General features: G+C 46.4%; 1 protein-coding gene across 6 annotated transcripts in view; it reads left to right on the top strand.

Annotated features, from left to right (window-relative positions):
* slmapa (sarcolemma associated protein a) overlaps nucleotides 1–15171 on the top strand; it is an 80472-nt gene that overhangs the window by 7649 nt on the left and 57652 nt on the right. For all 6 annotated transcript variants that reach the window (XM_084445989.1, XM_084445990.1, XM_084445988.1 and 3 more), the window contains exons 2-3: nucleotides 10752–10899; nucleotides 13777–13849. In XM_084445989.1, the coding sequence (XP_084302115.1) occupies nucleotides 10752–10899; nucleotides 13777–13849 (221 nt within the window). The remainder of the gene's footprint in view (nucleotides 1–10751; nucleotides 10900–13776; nucleotides 13850–15171) is intronic.

Below are 15171 nucleotides of genomic sequence, written 5' to 3'. Positions count from 1 at the left end.
GGTTCATTGCTTTTATACAACGGCTACTTAAATAGTAAGTTTTCACAAAATAAACACACAGCAACATGGAAATGCCATAATTTATTGAAAACAATACATTTTTCCGCCAAGCAATATAGTTCCTCAAGCGGCAAATAGATTCCAAGCAACACTGGCAGGAATACAAGTTAATACAAGTTAATCAGCCTCAACCAAAACATGCCAGACTTGCCGTTGATAGTAGTTAGATAGCTAGCTAGCTAGCTAGCCATGAATGATACTGTTCATGTTTGCTGTGCAACATAAACGGATCAGTTGTCAAAACGAAATGCCAACAAACCTAATAGTAGTGTTTCCAAATAACTGTTATTTTGACTGCCTGTTGCAATATAGGGCTATGGTTATCCAGTCACAAATGATGGTAGCTAGCTAGCTAGCTAGCATAGCTTTACGTGAATGAACAAATTTGTTTTTTGTGAACATGTTCTTTTCACCAACTATTAACACCACAATATAAGCTAGTTGCTTCATGTATCTAGCTAGAGATATGCCCCCCAAATCAATTCAAACAGAGCCACCAACAAGCGCAGCAGAGTGCATACGGTGTGACGTTCAGAAAATGTTTGGAAATATTGTAACAAGGGGCATCCTAGAATGCCAATTGGAAATGCATACAGTAGCAAGCTGCTACGGCAGTCAGTGATAATGAAGAAAGCATAGCTAGTTAGCTAACGTTAGCTACTTAGCCTAAGTTGAAAGCCACGGCTATGAAGAGCTACTATCATCACATAGTGTAGCTGTGGCCACAAGCCACCTACCGTAGCTGATGATGGGAGAAAACAGGCAACACACTAGTTTAAACTCCTTCTACCTAGTTTGCTTCACAATTTGATGCCCCAGTGCCATAGAGTAGGTCTACTCACACTTCACTCAAAAATCATACAGATGTAGATTGTTACACGTAAATGTCACAAAGACAGGTTGGAGTGTGAGACACTAGGCTACTGTAGTGAGTGAGCTAGGAGAAATAGCATTGTTTGGACCACATCGGTTCGACTATATAGCTGACAGAGTGCACACACAGCAGACAGAGAATTGTAGGCTACACATACCTTTCTCAAGCGCTAGGCTAGCAGGTGCCAGTGAGGTCTGATTGATTAACATTTCGAGAATTCAGTTCAAACCAGTTAGGTCTGATTGACCTAACTGGTTTGAACTGTATTCTTGAAATGTTACCAGCTAGCCAGCTCAAGTAGCCTACAGTGAGACTCTAAATGTCCATGCTTGCGAAAAGCTCGCTGGTGTAAGTGAACGTCTACACTTAAATGATTATTAAAATAGAGAACGAGAAAGAGATGATCCAGTGACTGAGGAAACTTTAGTTGACTTCAAATGGGAAAACAGAATAGAATGCGCAGACTTGTATGAGTAGCCTGATGTTGCACGAGTAGCCTAATGTTATCCCGCAATATGGCAAGCCCCGATGGGATGTACATAAGCATTCTCATTTACAACAAGTCTGTTACACTGGCATCTAGGGCTGACTTAGATTGCTTGACGGTCGATTGTTTAGTCGAAATGCTCTCATTCTACCAAGATTCTATTGGTGGAGCAAATGCAAAGCTAATCCTATACGTTTTTAGACAAAAATACATAACACTAATAAAATAGCCGGCCTAAACGGGAGCGTTTTGATTATTTAATTCAATAAGTGAAACTTTCATATATTATAGATTCATTACGCATGAAGTGAAATATTTCAAGACTGATTGCCTCCATGCCACGCTTCACGTTGATGCAGTAATTTGTGCAAAAGGAGCCCTGACCAAGTATTGAGTGTATAAATGAACATACTGTACAATCATAAAGATTAAAACAAAAAAGGCTTGAAATATTTCACTTTGTGTAATGGATCTAGAATACATGAAAGTTTCACTTTTTGAATGAATTTACGGAAAATAATGAACTTTTCCACAATATTCATTTTTTTTTAGATGCACCTGTATTACCTAGGCCTACTATAGCCACACTCAATTATGTAATTATGTATAGGCATGCGTGTCTCTAAATTATGTAATGGCAGTGCATGGAATTTAATGTATTTAAATTATTTGGATGGATGTCGGCGGCCTGAAAAAAATGGGATCATATAGGCCTAGTCTAATGGCGGAAAACCACCCAGCCCTACTTGACAGTAATTGATTGGTCGGGCCTGGGAGAATCCTCTTTCTTTTGGCAACCACACATGAGGCTATCTTTAGGCCAGACTGTTGAAACTGGCGTGCTGTGTATACTTGTGTCAGTCTCTCAACGTCAGCAAGACAAAGGAGATGCTGGTGGGCTTTGGGAGGAAGCAGGAGAGGAACTACACCCCTCTAATCATCAATGGGACCCGTGTAGAGAGGGTGGACAGCTTCAAGTACCTTGGCGTCCAGATCACCAAGGACCTGACATGGTGAACAGAGAGTGGTACGGTCATCTGAACATACCTTGGGGGGGCCACTCCCCCACCTCAAAAACATCGACACCAGAATAGGGATGAGATTTTTGCATTACGGTACGGTACGGTATCCAGTTACACGGTACGGTTTACTGTATTTCACAGTATACGGCATTTCACCTCCCCAACACACATAAAAAAAACAAGTATTTACTATATATTATATATTAATAGCAAGCTTATATTACAAAATTAACTGTTGCAAGCAACTTGAAATGTGAAGTTTCAGCAGTGCATTATTGTGTAATACCGTAAACGTAATACCGTAAACACAGGGAATGTCACGGTTCTAATACCGTGGACATTTTATACCGCGCTTTACGGTATACCGTCTCATCCCTACACTAGAAGATGCAAGGCCAACAGGATCCTGAAAGCCAGGATCCCAGCCACCCAGAAAAAGGACTGTTCTCCCTGCTATGGTCAGGGAAGAGATCCTGCCTACCGCCGCCGCCGCCCTCCCACCATCCTGCTGTGTCAGTCCCCTGCCCCCCCCCCCCCCCCACTGTGCCAGCCCTGCTCTATATGCTTCAGCAAAAGGAGAGTTGTGATGTCAGAGCTGAAAATAGTCACCTGGAATTTGCACCCCCCGGTCCCCCCGTCTCTCGAAGTGGGCTGTGATTATTGTGGAGGAGGGACAACTGGCGAGCGTCTGACTGCGCGCCCCCCCCCCAGTGACACCATCTCTTCCACCCCGTTGACACACTCGCACCTATGACTGACCCCCCACCTCAGTTGCAGCACATATGGGCTGAGGATCAGCTGTTCTGAGCTAAACCAGCCTCTTTTCTGCTTTCCTCTCTCACTCTCTGTTTTCTCAGCTCCTTCTCTGTTTCTCTTTTCCACTGGCCTGGACTTCTTCTATTCCTTTCCAACTTCAGTCAGATAATTACCCCCGACATGGAACAACTGACACTGCCTCTGTTTTTAATTGCTCCCCCTGTGTGTGTGTGTGTGTGTGTGTGTGTGTGTGTGTGTGTGTGTGTGTGTGTCAGAGCAGGCATGTGTGTGTGTGTGTGTGTGTGTCAGAGCAGGCATGTGTGTGTCTCAGAGCAGGCATGTGCGTGTGTGTGTGTCTCAGAGCAGGCATGTGTGTGTGTCTCAGAGCAGGCGTGTGTGTGTGTGTCTCAGAGCAGGCATGTGTGTGTGTGTGTCTCAGAGCAGGCATGTGTGTGTGCGTGTGTGTGTGTCTCAGAGCAGGCATGTGTGTGTGTGTGTGTGTCTCAGAGCAGGCGTGTGTGTGTGTGTGTGTGACAGTCAGAGCACCTGCTCCGGGGCCGAGGGAGAGGCAGATCTCTTCTGATAATTAGGAATAGCGAAAATGCTTCTTAGATGAATATCTTAACCTTATTGCAAGTTAGAAACGGCCTTGAAGCAGGCTTTTTAAATGCAACACAAGCGCATTGGTGTGTCTGGGGTGAGAGTTGGAGTGAACAGTAGTGGCTTGTGGACTAGGCTACACTTGGTAAACAGACAAAAACGTTTTTTAATCCATTTAGAGTTTTTGATTGATTTTGGTAGGCTACTATCAGCCTCTAGTTTATCGTACAAAATAGATCTTTATAAAACCGAATTGGAAGTGGTTGTCGAGTTTATGGATGTAGCCCACGTTAAAACGCAAAAATTAAACCTTATCGGCAGCTTGAAACAAGCACATGATAAAATAAACCCACATATGATTAAATCATGAACAAATACCCAGTTAGCAAGCTAAACAATCTAGCAAGCTTACAATCTACAAGTAGCAGGAGGCAAAAGGGAATATGACTGTCTACTATGCAATCCGCTGGCGTGGCACATTGCTCAGCTTGCCACCTGTAAGCTTCACAATAGACTGCAATACCTGCCACCTAGGGAATTTATAACGAGTAGATTCTGGTATTCGCTCGGAAACACAAACGAGTATTCGAACCCTGTAAAATGGTATTCGGGACAGCATTCTCTACAACCTAACCCTACAACCCAACCCTAACCCTACAACCCAACCCTAACCCTACAACCCAACCCTTGCCCTACAACCCAACCCTAACCCTACAACCCAACCCTAGCCCTACAACCCAACCCTTGCCCTACAACCCAACCCTAACCCTACAACCCAACCCTTGCCCTACAACCCAACCCTAACCCTACAACCCAACCCTAGCCCTACAACCCAACCCTTGCCCTACAACCCAACCCTAACCCTACAACCCAACCCTAACCCTACAACCCAACCCTAGCCCTACAACCCAACCCTAACCCTACAACCTAACCCTACAACCCAACCCTAGCCCTACAACCCAACCCTTGCCCTACAACCCAACCCTAACCCTACAACCCAACCCTTGCCCTACAACCCAACCCTAACCCTACAACCCAACCCTAACCCTACAACCCAACCCTTGCCCTACAACCCAATTCTAGCCCTACCTTAAAGAAAAACAAAGCAAACATCTTTATTTGTCACACAATGAGTACGCACACTGGGCGGCCATGCCGAGACACACGAGTGGCTGGAGTGTCCACCGATGACATTTCCCTCCTGCTCTTAACCCATCCCGTCATCCTTCCCACAAAGGCAACCAGGAGCAGACCGTAGACAGCGTGCAGGGGACGCGCCCGGGGACAACCAAGCGCTCCTGTTCATCTTCGCCAGGGACGGATAGCGTTAGCGATCTGGTCTTCTGCATGTTTTTCATATTGGGCTCTTTATGGGGGAAACCCTTAAGAACACGGGGAGAACATGCAGACTCAGAAAGGCCCAGGACCACGTGAGAGGTTTTTGGGGTTCAGCGTCTTGCTCGGCACACTGCCAGGAGCGGGGGTCAAACCGTGTGACACCCCGCCGACACTCTACCTCCGGGGCTCCGCCCCGCCCCAAACACAGAATGAAACGTCTCTACTCTGTGCTGCAGGCTCAATGACACAGTCAGCTTACCAAACAAAGATCTGCGGTCGTATTGGTCAAAATAATGGCGGCGTCTCAAAGCTTCATCAATGGAGCTGATCCTTCATTGAGTCTTTCTTTTTTATATATATATATATATATATTTTTTTTTTATTACATTTTGCACAACAGAAAAGAATCAGACAGCGTATATACGGGTTACAAAACAAAAATAAATTGTTTAGTGTACATGGGCTGCAATAGTACACGTACAATGAAAGTCTTTTATTTATTTTAAGAGCAAGTTTGTAGTCTTTGTGTGCCATTTGGTGCTAACGTGATTATAGTCCTTGGGTGCTTTAAGTAGCTGAGCGCTCAGTGAGCGAATGCTCACTCTGAGCGTTTTTTTTTTCTCCACTTAACGGTCTGCTCTAACAGCGTTGAGTTGCTAGGAGACGAGAACTTTAATCACCACCGGTTGTCTTTCTGCCACTATAGCTAACGTGGGTCCAAATGGAGAGATGTAATGTTATTTATTTACCTTCACTTATACGTCAAAGTTCTTCTTCAGTTACAAAAACGGATGCATTTATTTTGCCATCCGACAGGCGTACCAGCATCCTTTCGGCATCCATCTTTATTTTATTTTTTTGTTCAGTGATGATGATTATGATGTGGTGTTTGGCTCAAACAGATCATAGTTCAAAACTGCTCACTTGTGCCCTGAGCAGCTCAGTTAGAGTGTAATTGAGCAACCCGTTAAGTGAATTCTGATCACTGATCGCTGACTGAGCGCTCAGCTACTTAGCGCACCCCTCGTCTTTGTTGTGCTCTGGGTTTGTTTGTGATGATGAATGCTGTAGTGTGTCTGCTGTCTCCGCCTAGAAGAACCTGCCCTGCGGCATCAGCCCACCGCAGAGCTGAGCTGAGTAGAACAGGGCAGGGCAGAGCAGGGCAGGCCAGGGCAGAGCAGGGCAGAGCAGAGCAGAGCAGAGCAGGGCAGAGCAGGGCAGGGCAGAGCAGAGCAGAGCAGGGCAGAGCAGAGCAGGGCAGGGCAGGGCAGGGCAGGGCAGGGCAGAGCAGAGCAGAGCAGGGCAGGGCAGAGCAGGGCAGACAGAGTTCACTGGCGAAGGAGACTGCAGCAGCATCACTCAGCTGGACCCCCCCCCCCCTCCGGGCTAGTCCAGGTCCAGACTCAGCTTACCCTCTGTTGGGTGTAACCTTAGCCATGAGGCAGCTCCACTCCCCACAGGAAGAGAGAAGGAGAGATGGACTGGAGGCATGGCAGCTGCACTTGTCTGTTTCTTACATGTTATTACATGTTCTTCCGTCTGTTTAGAAACTTCTCCTGCTAGGGACTCATGACAACACCAGTGTTACTGGCAACACCGTCTAGCCTGCAATAAGAGAGCGCCTACTTTCATCTTTAATGTTCGACCTTTGCCTTACGTTGAACAGCACTGTTGTGTAGCCTATTTAAATCTGGTGTTGTATGCCTTCACGGCTTGCCTGCAAATGCGCGATCAGTTTTTCAACGTAGCCTACTAGGAATATGCACCATGCCCAAAGCAAACTCCTAGTATGTTGAAAAACTACAAGGCAATAAACAAATTCAGATTCTGATTAGCTGAACGTTATCTAAAGACTAGCTAGCCACGAGAGGCTATAGCCCCCACCCCCCCTCTCTCTTCATGTGAATTGAGACTGAAACCTGATTCCTCTAGTCTCTGCTCTGCTGTGTGCGCGCATGCGGAGGGCAGATCACTCTTGTTTGATTTTGATGAGTGAGCGCTGATATGCAAAAATTAACTATAGTAAAGCAATGGTGTAGGCGGAAACAGCAGTGAGCGGTGTTAGAGCGATGTCTCGGTGAATACACCATGTATGCCTGAACACTGATTAACACCGGTAACACTGACCTTTCTCATTCAAACACTCATCTGGGCTCTATTGTGCTCTGCATTTCCTCTGGTGGCGCGCTTGATGTTTTATCAGAGTGGAAACTTCTTTTTAATCTGTTGCTAAGGGACCGTGGAGGCTAGTTCTCATTCATGTCTAGTCTCTGGGCTGCTGTAGAGAAGTTTGATAAGCATGTTGGAGCCAATCCATGATTTTGTTTTGTGGTTTGAAATTAAATGATGGTTGCCACTAGTCTACAGCTGATAGAGGGGTACTTTTATTTAGCATTGTTTTGTCGCAGTAATTAGACCTAACTAAAGTAGGGGCAAACCAGCGACAGCCAAGGTGTGTGTGTGTCTGCGTGTGTGTGTGTGTGTGTGTATGTCCCAGCTCTGCTCTGCTTTGGTTTTTGAAGTGCTGTGATCAGCAGTGCACTGACTTTATTGTTTAACCAGTTTATGGCGGTGTTTATTGTATGTTAATTGAACTACAGTCATATGCTTTGTGTGTGTTTGGCAGGACTTTACTCTGTGTGTCGAGGCTCTCTGCCCACTATTTAACTGGTGTCATGCTGTTTTGGCTAATGATTAGTTGCTAAGTACATTTAGGGTTGAATAGTAAGAGCCTAGTTGCCCCTTTCACTGTTGTCAGGGTCATGTTTACATTCGTAGTCTTCCCCATGGCTTGACTTGGCCTCAATCCATACTTTAATATTACTACTACCAGCCATGATGTACTTTAATATTACTACTTGGACTACTACTACTAGCCTTGATATACTGTAATATTACTACTACTACTACCACTACTTGCCTTGATATACTGTAATATTACTACTACTACTACTACTACTAGCCTTGATATACTGTAATTTTACTACTACCAGCCATGATGTACTTTAATATTACTACTACTACTACTACTACTAGCCTTGATATACTGTACTATTACTACTACAAGCCATGATGTACTTTATTACTACTACTACTACTACTACTAGCCTTGATATACTGTAATATTACTACTACTACTACTACTACTACTACTAGCCTTGATATACTGTAATATTATTACTACTACTACTACTACTAGCCTTGATATACTGTAATATTATTACTACTACTACTACTACTACTACTAGCCTTTATATACTGTAATATTATTACTACTACCACTACTAGCCGTGATATACTGTGATATTACTATTGGAATTTATACCTGGAGAGGAAGAGCAGGGCAGGAGAGGAGAGGGGGGAGGAGAGGGGAGGGGTGAGGAGGGGAGAAGAGAGGGGGGAGGAGAGAAGAGGAGAGGGGGGAGGAGAGAAGAGGAGAGGGGAGGAGGGGAGAAGAGAGGGGTGAGGGGAGGAGAGGGGGGAGGAGAGGGGTGAGAAGGGGAGAAGAGAGGGTTGAGGGGAGGAGAGGGGAGGGGAGAGGAGAGGGGTGAGGGGAGGAGAGGAGAGGAGAGGGGGGAAGAAAAGGGAAGGGTGAGGGAAAATGGGGGGGGTGAGGAGACGATGGGAGGAGAGGGGGAAGAAGATTTGAGGAGGAGAAGTGAGTGTTGGGGGGAGAGGGGTTCCTCCTGCTCACATGAATGGCGTTATGACAGAGTTTTCCAGGTTTTGGCTACTGGCCAGAGTGAGTCAGAGCTGGGCTGAGTGGAGTGTGTGTGTGTGTGTGTGCGTGTGCGTGCGTGTGTCTGTGTGTGTGTGTGTGTGTGTGTGTGTGTGTGTGTGGCGGCTCTTCTCTTTCTGGTGTGAACCCAAAGTTCATAATGCACGTAAAGAAGAAACACACACACAAACAAGCATGCTCACACACCCTCCCAGATCGAGTGTGTGTGTGGGCTTACTCCTCACACGGTGGTCGCTAGGTGACAGGAAGAGCACCTCCAGTAGTGTCAGTCCTTCCACAGCCTCTGGGTAACCATGGGGACCAGAGGGAGGTTTCTATGGCGCCGTATCTCACTGCAGCAGAGTGTGTTCGCCGTGCGCACGCATGTTTTTCCCGGTATGCCGTCGTACGCTAGTTTCCACACAAGTGTCTTGGCTCTGTGTGTCCGTGTGTGTGTCTGTGTGTCCGTCTGTGTGTGTGTTTGTGTGTCCGTGTGTCCGTGTGTGTCCGTGTGTGTGTCCGTGTGTGTGTCCGTGTGTGTGTCCGTGTGTGTGTCCGTGTGTCCGTGTGTGTGTCCGTGTGTGTCTCCGTGTGTGTGTCCGTGTGTGTGTCCGTGTGTGTGTCCGTGTGTGTGTCCGTGTGTGTGTATGTGTGTGTCTGTGTCCTTGTGTGTGACCGTGTGTGTGTGTCTGTGTGTATGTCCATGTGTGTGTCCGTGTGTGTGTTAGTGTGTGTGTGTGTCTGTGTGTTTCTGTGATGCGGGAGGAAGCGTGGAAGCAGCGTGGTTTCAGCGCTGGCGAGCAGACAGGCAGTACATGGAGTGCTCCGCTGAATGAAAGACGATGCTCCGCTTCCTGAATGAGATTCATGGACCTGGCTGACTGACGCACAGACCGGGGGGGGGGGGGGGGGGGGGGGGTGTTTGGCAGCATCTCACGGAGGGGGTGTGTGAGTGAGAGACGGGGAGAGACAGAGCGAGCGAGAGACTGAGACTTTTTGGCACGCGTCAATGTTTTGATCTGATGGATGTTGGATTGGTTGTTGAAGTTTGACTTTCTTTTCTATTTTGGGAAGAAGTTTCAAGACCAGAGGAAGATCTCCTGGTTACAAAATCTGTCGTTTATAGAGATCTAATAGGTGTGACTGAGGACTCTGAGCTCTGTCTCTCTGTGACAGGAGAAAGATGGCGACAGCCAGGCTCAGGTGGTAGAAGACATGTAGAGATGCTAGCAGTCTGCTATTTCTTTACTCTGTCTCCATGTTTGTTTGATGTCATTCTAGTTACCTTGAACTGGCAGGCTGGGAGGCTGTCCTAGCCTGTGGCCGACAGGGGAGACTTGTGAATAGGCACAGGGTGTTCATGGTGATACCTAGCTGTATATAAAGTCCTGTCTTTGGCTAATGCGTCTGTATGTTCTCTTAAAGCCATTTGTTTTTGATATCCTTGCACACCACTCTTACTATCTGTAGCGGCGCTGACCCCGTGGCCCCCAGAGTGTGGTCAGACTCGGGGGATAATTGGCTCTTGACCGCTGGTGCTCCCATGCGGTCCCAGGATGTTGAGAGGAGGATGCCGGAGTGCTGTTCTTTCTCTTGAGCTCTGATTGGTGGAGAGCTCTAGTTGTTAGTACTGTTTGCACAGGCGTCACTGTGTCCCATTGATGAAAAGAGTCAGATGTGGTTAAATAGCAGTTTTGAGGGCCTTGTTAGTTTTAGCAGATGGATAAAAAACGATTCTATTGACTGTTGATCTACTGCAAACTATTCATCTACTTGACTCAACTTGACTGGACTCCACTAAACTCTCTTTTCTTTTTGTCTTTTTTCCTTCTGTCTATGAGAGTGGGTGGTGTTTGGGTCCCTCCTAATTCTGCTCTCGTACTCTTGTGGTTGCAGTTCTACCTCCAGGACACTAAGAGCAGCAACGGCACCTTCATCAACAGCCAGCGGCTGAGCCGGGGGTCCGAGGAGAGCCCGCCCTGCGAGGTCCTCTCGGGTGACATCATCCAGTTCGGGGTCGACGTCACGGAGAACACGCGTAAAGGTACCCCGGCAACACGCAACCAATGCTTGTTAGGAGATTGTGTGTTCGGCAAAAAAACAAAAACTTTTCCATTGGCATTCTAGTGTAGGAAGCGTAGTGCAGGTTTGACTGAGTCAGCAGGTTTGACTGAGTCAGCAGGTTTGACTGAGTCAGCTGGTTTGACTGAGTCAACTGGTTTGACTGAGTCAGCAGGTTTGACTGAGTCAGCAGGTTTGACTGAGTCAGCTGGTTTGACTGAGTCAACTGGTTTGACTGAGTCAGCAGGTTTGACTGAGTCAGCAGGTTTGACTGAGTCAGCAGGTTTGACTGAGTCAGCTGAGTCCTCCCAGTATCTGGCCCAGTGGAGCGTTTGAGTGCATCTTGAGTCTGAGGTTTGTCAGTGTTTTTTGAAGCTGGATCAGACAGTCGCTCCGAAGCCTACATTCCACTTGGATGACTGGAGGTGTGCCTAGTACTCATATAAAGTATAGGTCAGTGAATACGTGGACAAACGCGCACACACACATTCGCGCTTACACACTCATGCATAAACAATTAGGTTACATTTTCAGCTCCACTGAGTGTAGGGTTAAAGCAATACATAGCCTTTTCTCAGTTTTTCTCGGAACTGCGCCCCCACTGCTCTGCGAGTAAGTGCACTGTCGTACTGTCCAGGGTTTCCGTTAGCCGGTAATTACCGGTTTTTGTCCGGAAAAATCCGTTGAAGTCCGATATATTAAAATCTCTCCGGTCATAATGTCCAGACAAAATAATTGTAGGCCTTGTATTAGGCCTACAATAGGCTAAAATTAAATTTCCATATATTATGATTCCTTTTGAATACTGTATAAACAAATTAATAGGCCTATTCATTTTGTTCAGTTAATGTGTAGGCTATTGGCTAGTAGGCCTATGCGATGAAAAAACAGCTGTAAGATAAACCTGCCTATAGGCTAGCAGGCCACCATAGATAAACCTGCCTATAGGCTAGCGGGCCACCATAGATAAACCTGCCTATAGGCTAGCGGGCCACCATAGATAAACCTGCCTATAGGCTAGCGGGCCACCATAGATAAACCTGCCTATAGGCTAGCGGGCCACCATGGATAAACCTGCCTATAGGCTAGCGGGCCACCATGGATAAACCTGCCTATAGGCTAGCGGGCCACCATAGATAAACCTGCCTATAGGCTAGCGGGCCACCATAGATAAACCTGCCTATAGGCTAGCGGGCCACCATAGCAAGCGAGAGGGAGCCTGATCGAGGTATGGAGCTTGAGGCGAAAATGGAAAGCACTATTAATATCGAATGGAAATTAGCCCATGCACGTTGTAAGTTCTTACAATTTATTTAAGTAGGCTATATTTATTTTCAGAGTTTTCCATTTTAGCCTATCTGATAAAAGGCCAAAATTAGACTATAGGCCTAGCCTATGAATTCCAGGTGACTATTTTTGTGGCTGTGCAATTACATATAGGCCTAGCGCATGTAATCATGACAGCCTATCACACATTTAATCATACGGATGCGAAATAAAACAATAAATGGCATATATAAGCTACACAACGGCCAATCACCGCGACAAACAGCTATAATAAGCCTAATATCATATTATAATATCATGACCGGAATGTCCGGAAAAGTCTAATCTTCCCGGACACATTGACCGGTACCGATTTTCTCTAACGGAAACCCTGGTACTGTTGTAACGTTATCAGATTGTCTTTTTCTTTTTCTGGCTTCTTCTGTGATGTTTCACTTCGGTTTTCTCACCTCCGCCATGATATCATTGAGCTAAAAAACGCTCATATATATATATATATATATATATATATATATATATATATATATATATATATATATATATATCCAGCAGACTGGTCCAGCTCATACTTAGTCTTGAGTAAAGAACCAGGGTGTGAGTGTGAGTGTAAGTGTGAGCGTGCGTGCGTGCGTGTGTGGCTGCACTAGTAGCCCATGATGTAATGGTCTTGGCAGCGCTAGAAAAGCAGGCCAGTGTGAAAACCAGACAGTGGGGCTTGATTGCAGCTCAAAAGGTGTTGAAATGAGCCCAGAAGAAACTGTTGCTCTGCTTTCACAATAACACACACACCCCTCACCTCTCTCTCTCTCTCTCTCTAATCTCTCTCTCTCTTTCTCTCTCTCTCTAATCTCTCTCTCTTTCTCTCTCTCTCTCCTCTCTGACAGTATGTGACAAAACAGCTGACACATAGTAGACCTGAAAAGAGGTAAAAGATGCAATTAGACTGAAATTATCAACAAAAAACAATTAAGACATGGAATTGAAGGACAGAATCTAGACATTTGTAAGGCTGCATTTGAAGGAACAAACGAGTGCTAGATTAGTATAGTTTAGTAGTGTAGATTAATAATAGTCATAATAATGAATGAATAGTGTAGAGTAGTGGGCGTGACCTGCACACAGTCAACATAACGAGACACCTGACAAGACAACATGTAGGGTTTTTATCTGACAGCATCCATATGTCTGTGATATGCAGAGTAGGGTTCAGTCAAACCTTTGCCCTGGCAGATCAACCCTGATGAAGGCAGGGAACGTCGGGGTAGTTTTTTCATGTCCAGAGCTACGAGCGTGCGGCAACCTCTCCATGTTTTAGTTTTAGTTTCTGACCCCTCTATAAGTAGTACGCTAGTTTTCATTGGCCGAAACCCTAACCCTAACCCTTATCACTACAGGTGTGCGTTTCACCATAGTATACGATCCAGCACTAACAAACATACATTTAATGGAGAAGTAGGAGTCCCAGTGAAGAGTCTTAGCCGCTGCTTCTCACTCATCTGTTAAATGTTCTTTAAAATGTTAATTTTTCACTTTTGAAGTAATCGCTGACGTTCATCATGTGTGTGTTTTCCAGTCACCCATGGCTGCATAGTGTCAACAATCAAGCTGTTTCTCCCTGACGGCATGGAGGCACGGACACGATCAGAGTAAGTACTACTGACCGGGGATCCAACCCGTGGTCTCCTATAGGTCAACCCACAAGTCTGCCGTTAGACCAAGAGGACGTCCTCGAGGCCTAAGGATAGCGTTTGGTCCTGCAAGTCTTAGGTCAGCGCCACCTAATCAAGAGGGCTTGGTTCTAAACCACCTCTGCTACATTCACCTCCTCTGACTTCCTCTCTCCCGGCTAGTGATAGAGGAAGTAGAGTTGTTCCATAGTGAGCTGGTGAAATGTGCAGAGCTGGGCTTGGGCCAGGGCAGCGCGGTCTGAACCTCTTCAGTCCCAGGCCTGCTGTTTGAGGAAGCATGCAGAGAACGCGGTAGAACCAGAGAGTCAGCGTTCTCCGACAGGGAGTAGCGCTGTGTACTGACACACAGCTCGCTACGCTAGCCGACCTGGGACCGGTCAAGAGGAGCATGGAACGTTGAGACAGCTGGCGTCCTCACATTAAAGCTGGGAGTCTGGTCTCTGGCCGGCTGTCAGTGCCTAACCGAACCCTGGTTCATCCAAAGGTAGGCGGTTCAGCCAGAGTTGAAGCTCGTGAGGGGAATGGTTTTCATTTGATGTAGTGCTAGTAAACTGTCGTCTGTCTGGGGGGTTGGCTAGCCAGCTGCCTCAGGATGGACCCTGCTACTGTGTGTCTGTGTGTCTGTGTGATTGTGTGTGTGTGTGTGTGTGTGTGTGTGTGTGTGTGTGTGTGTGTCTGTCTGTCTGTCTGTCTGTCTGTCTGTCTGTCTGTCTGTCTGTGTGTCTGTGTGTCTGTGTCTGTGTGTCTGTGTGTGCGTGTCTGTGTGCGCGTGTGTGCGTGTGTGTGTGTGTCTGTCTGTGTGTGTGTGTGTGTCTGTGTGTGTGCGTCTGTGCGTCTGTGTGCGCGTTTGTGTGCGTGTTTGTGTGTGTGCGTGCGTGTGTGTGTGTGTGCGCGCGCATGTGTGTGTATGTGTGTGTGTGTGTGTGATTCAGTGCATGGCAGGTGCTGGTGTGTGGCATGTCCAGGGAGGGGCGGAGCCCTGGGGGACAGCTGGCCCCCGGCTGCATGCTGCCGCTTAGCTGCAGAGTCAGGAGACGCCCGCACACTGGACTAAGAAGGAATAACATGTATTATTAATACTGGACTAAGAGGGAATAAGATGTATTATTAATACTGGACTAAGAGGGAATAAGGTGTATTATTAATACTGGACTAAGAGGGAATAAGGTGTATTATTAATACTGGACTAAGAAGGAATAAGATGTATTATTAATACTGGACTAAGAGGGAATAAGGTGTATTATTAATACTGGACTAAGAAGGAATAAGATGTATTATTA

The sequence above is a fragment of the Borostomias antarcticus genome (genome assembly GCF_949987555.1).
Source record: "Borostomias antarcticus genome assembly, chromosome: 11".
NCBI classification, from domain to species: Eukaryota; Metazoa; Chordata; class Actinopteri; order Stomiiformes; family Stomiidae; genus Borostomias; species Borostomias antarcticus.
The sequence above is the reverse complement of the archived record's forward strand: the minus strand, read 5'-3'. Positions and strand labels throughout refer to the sequence as shown.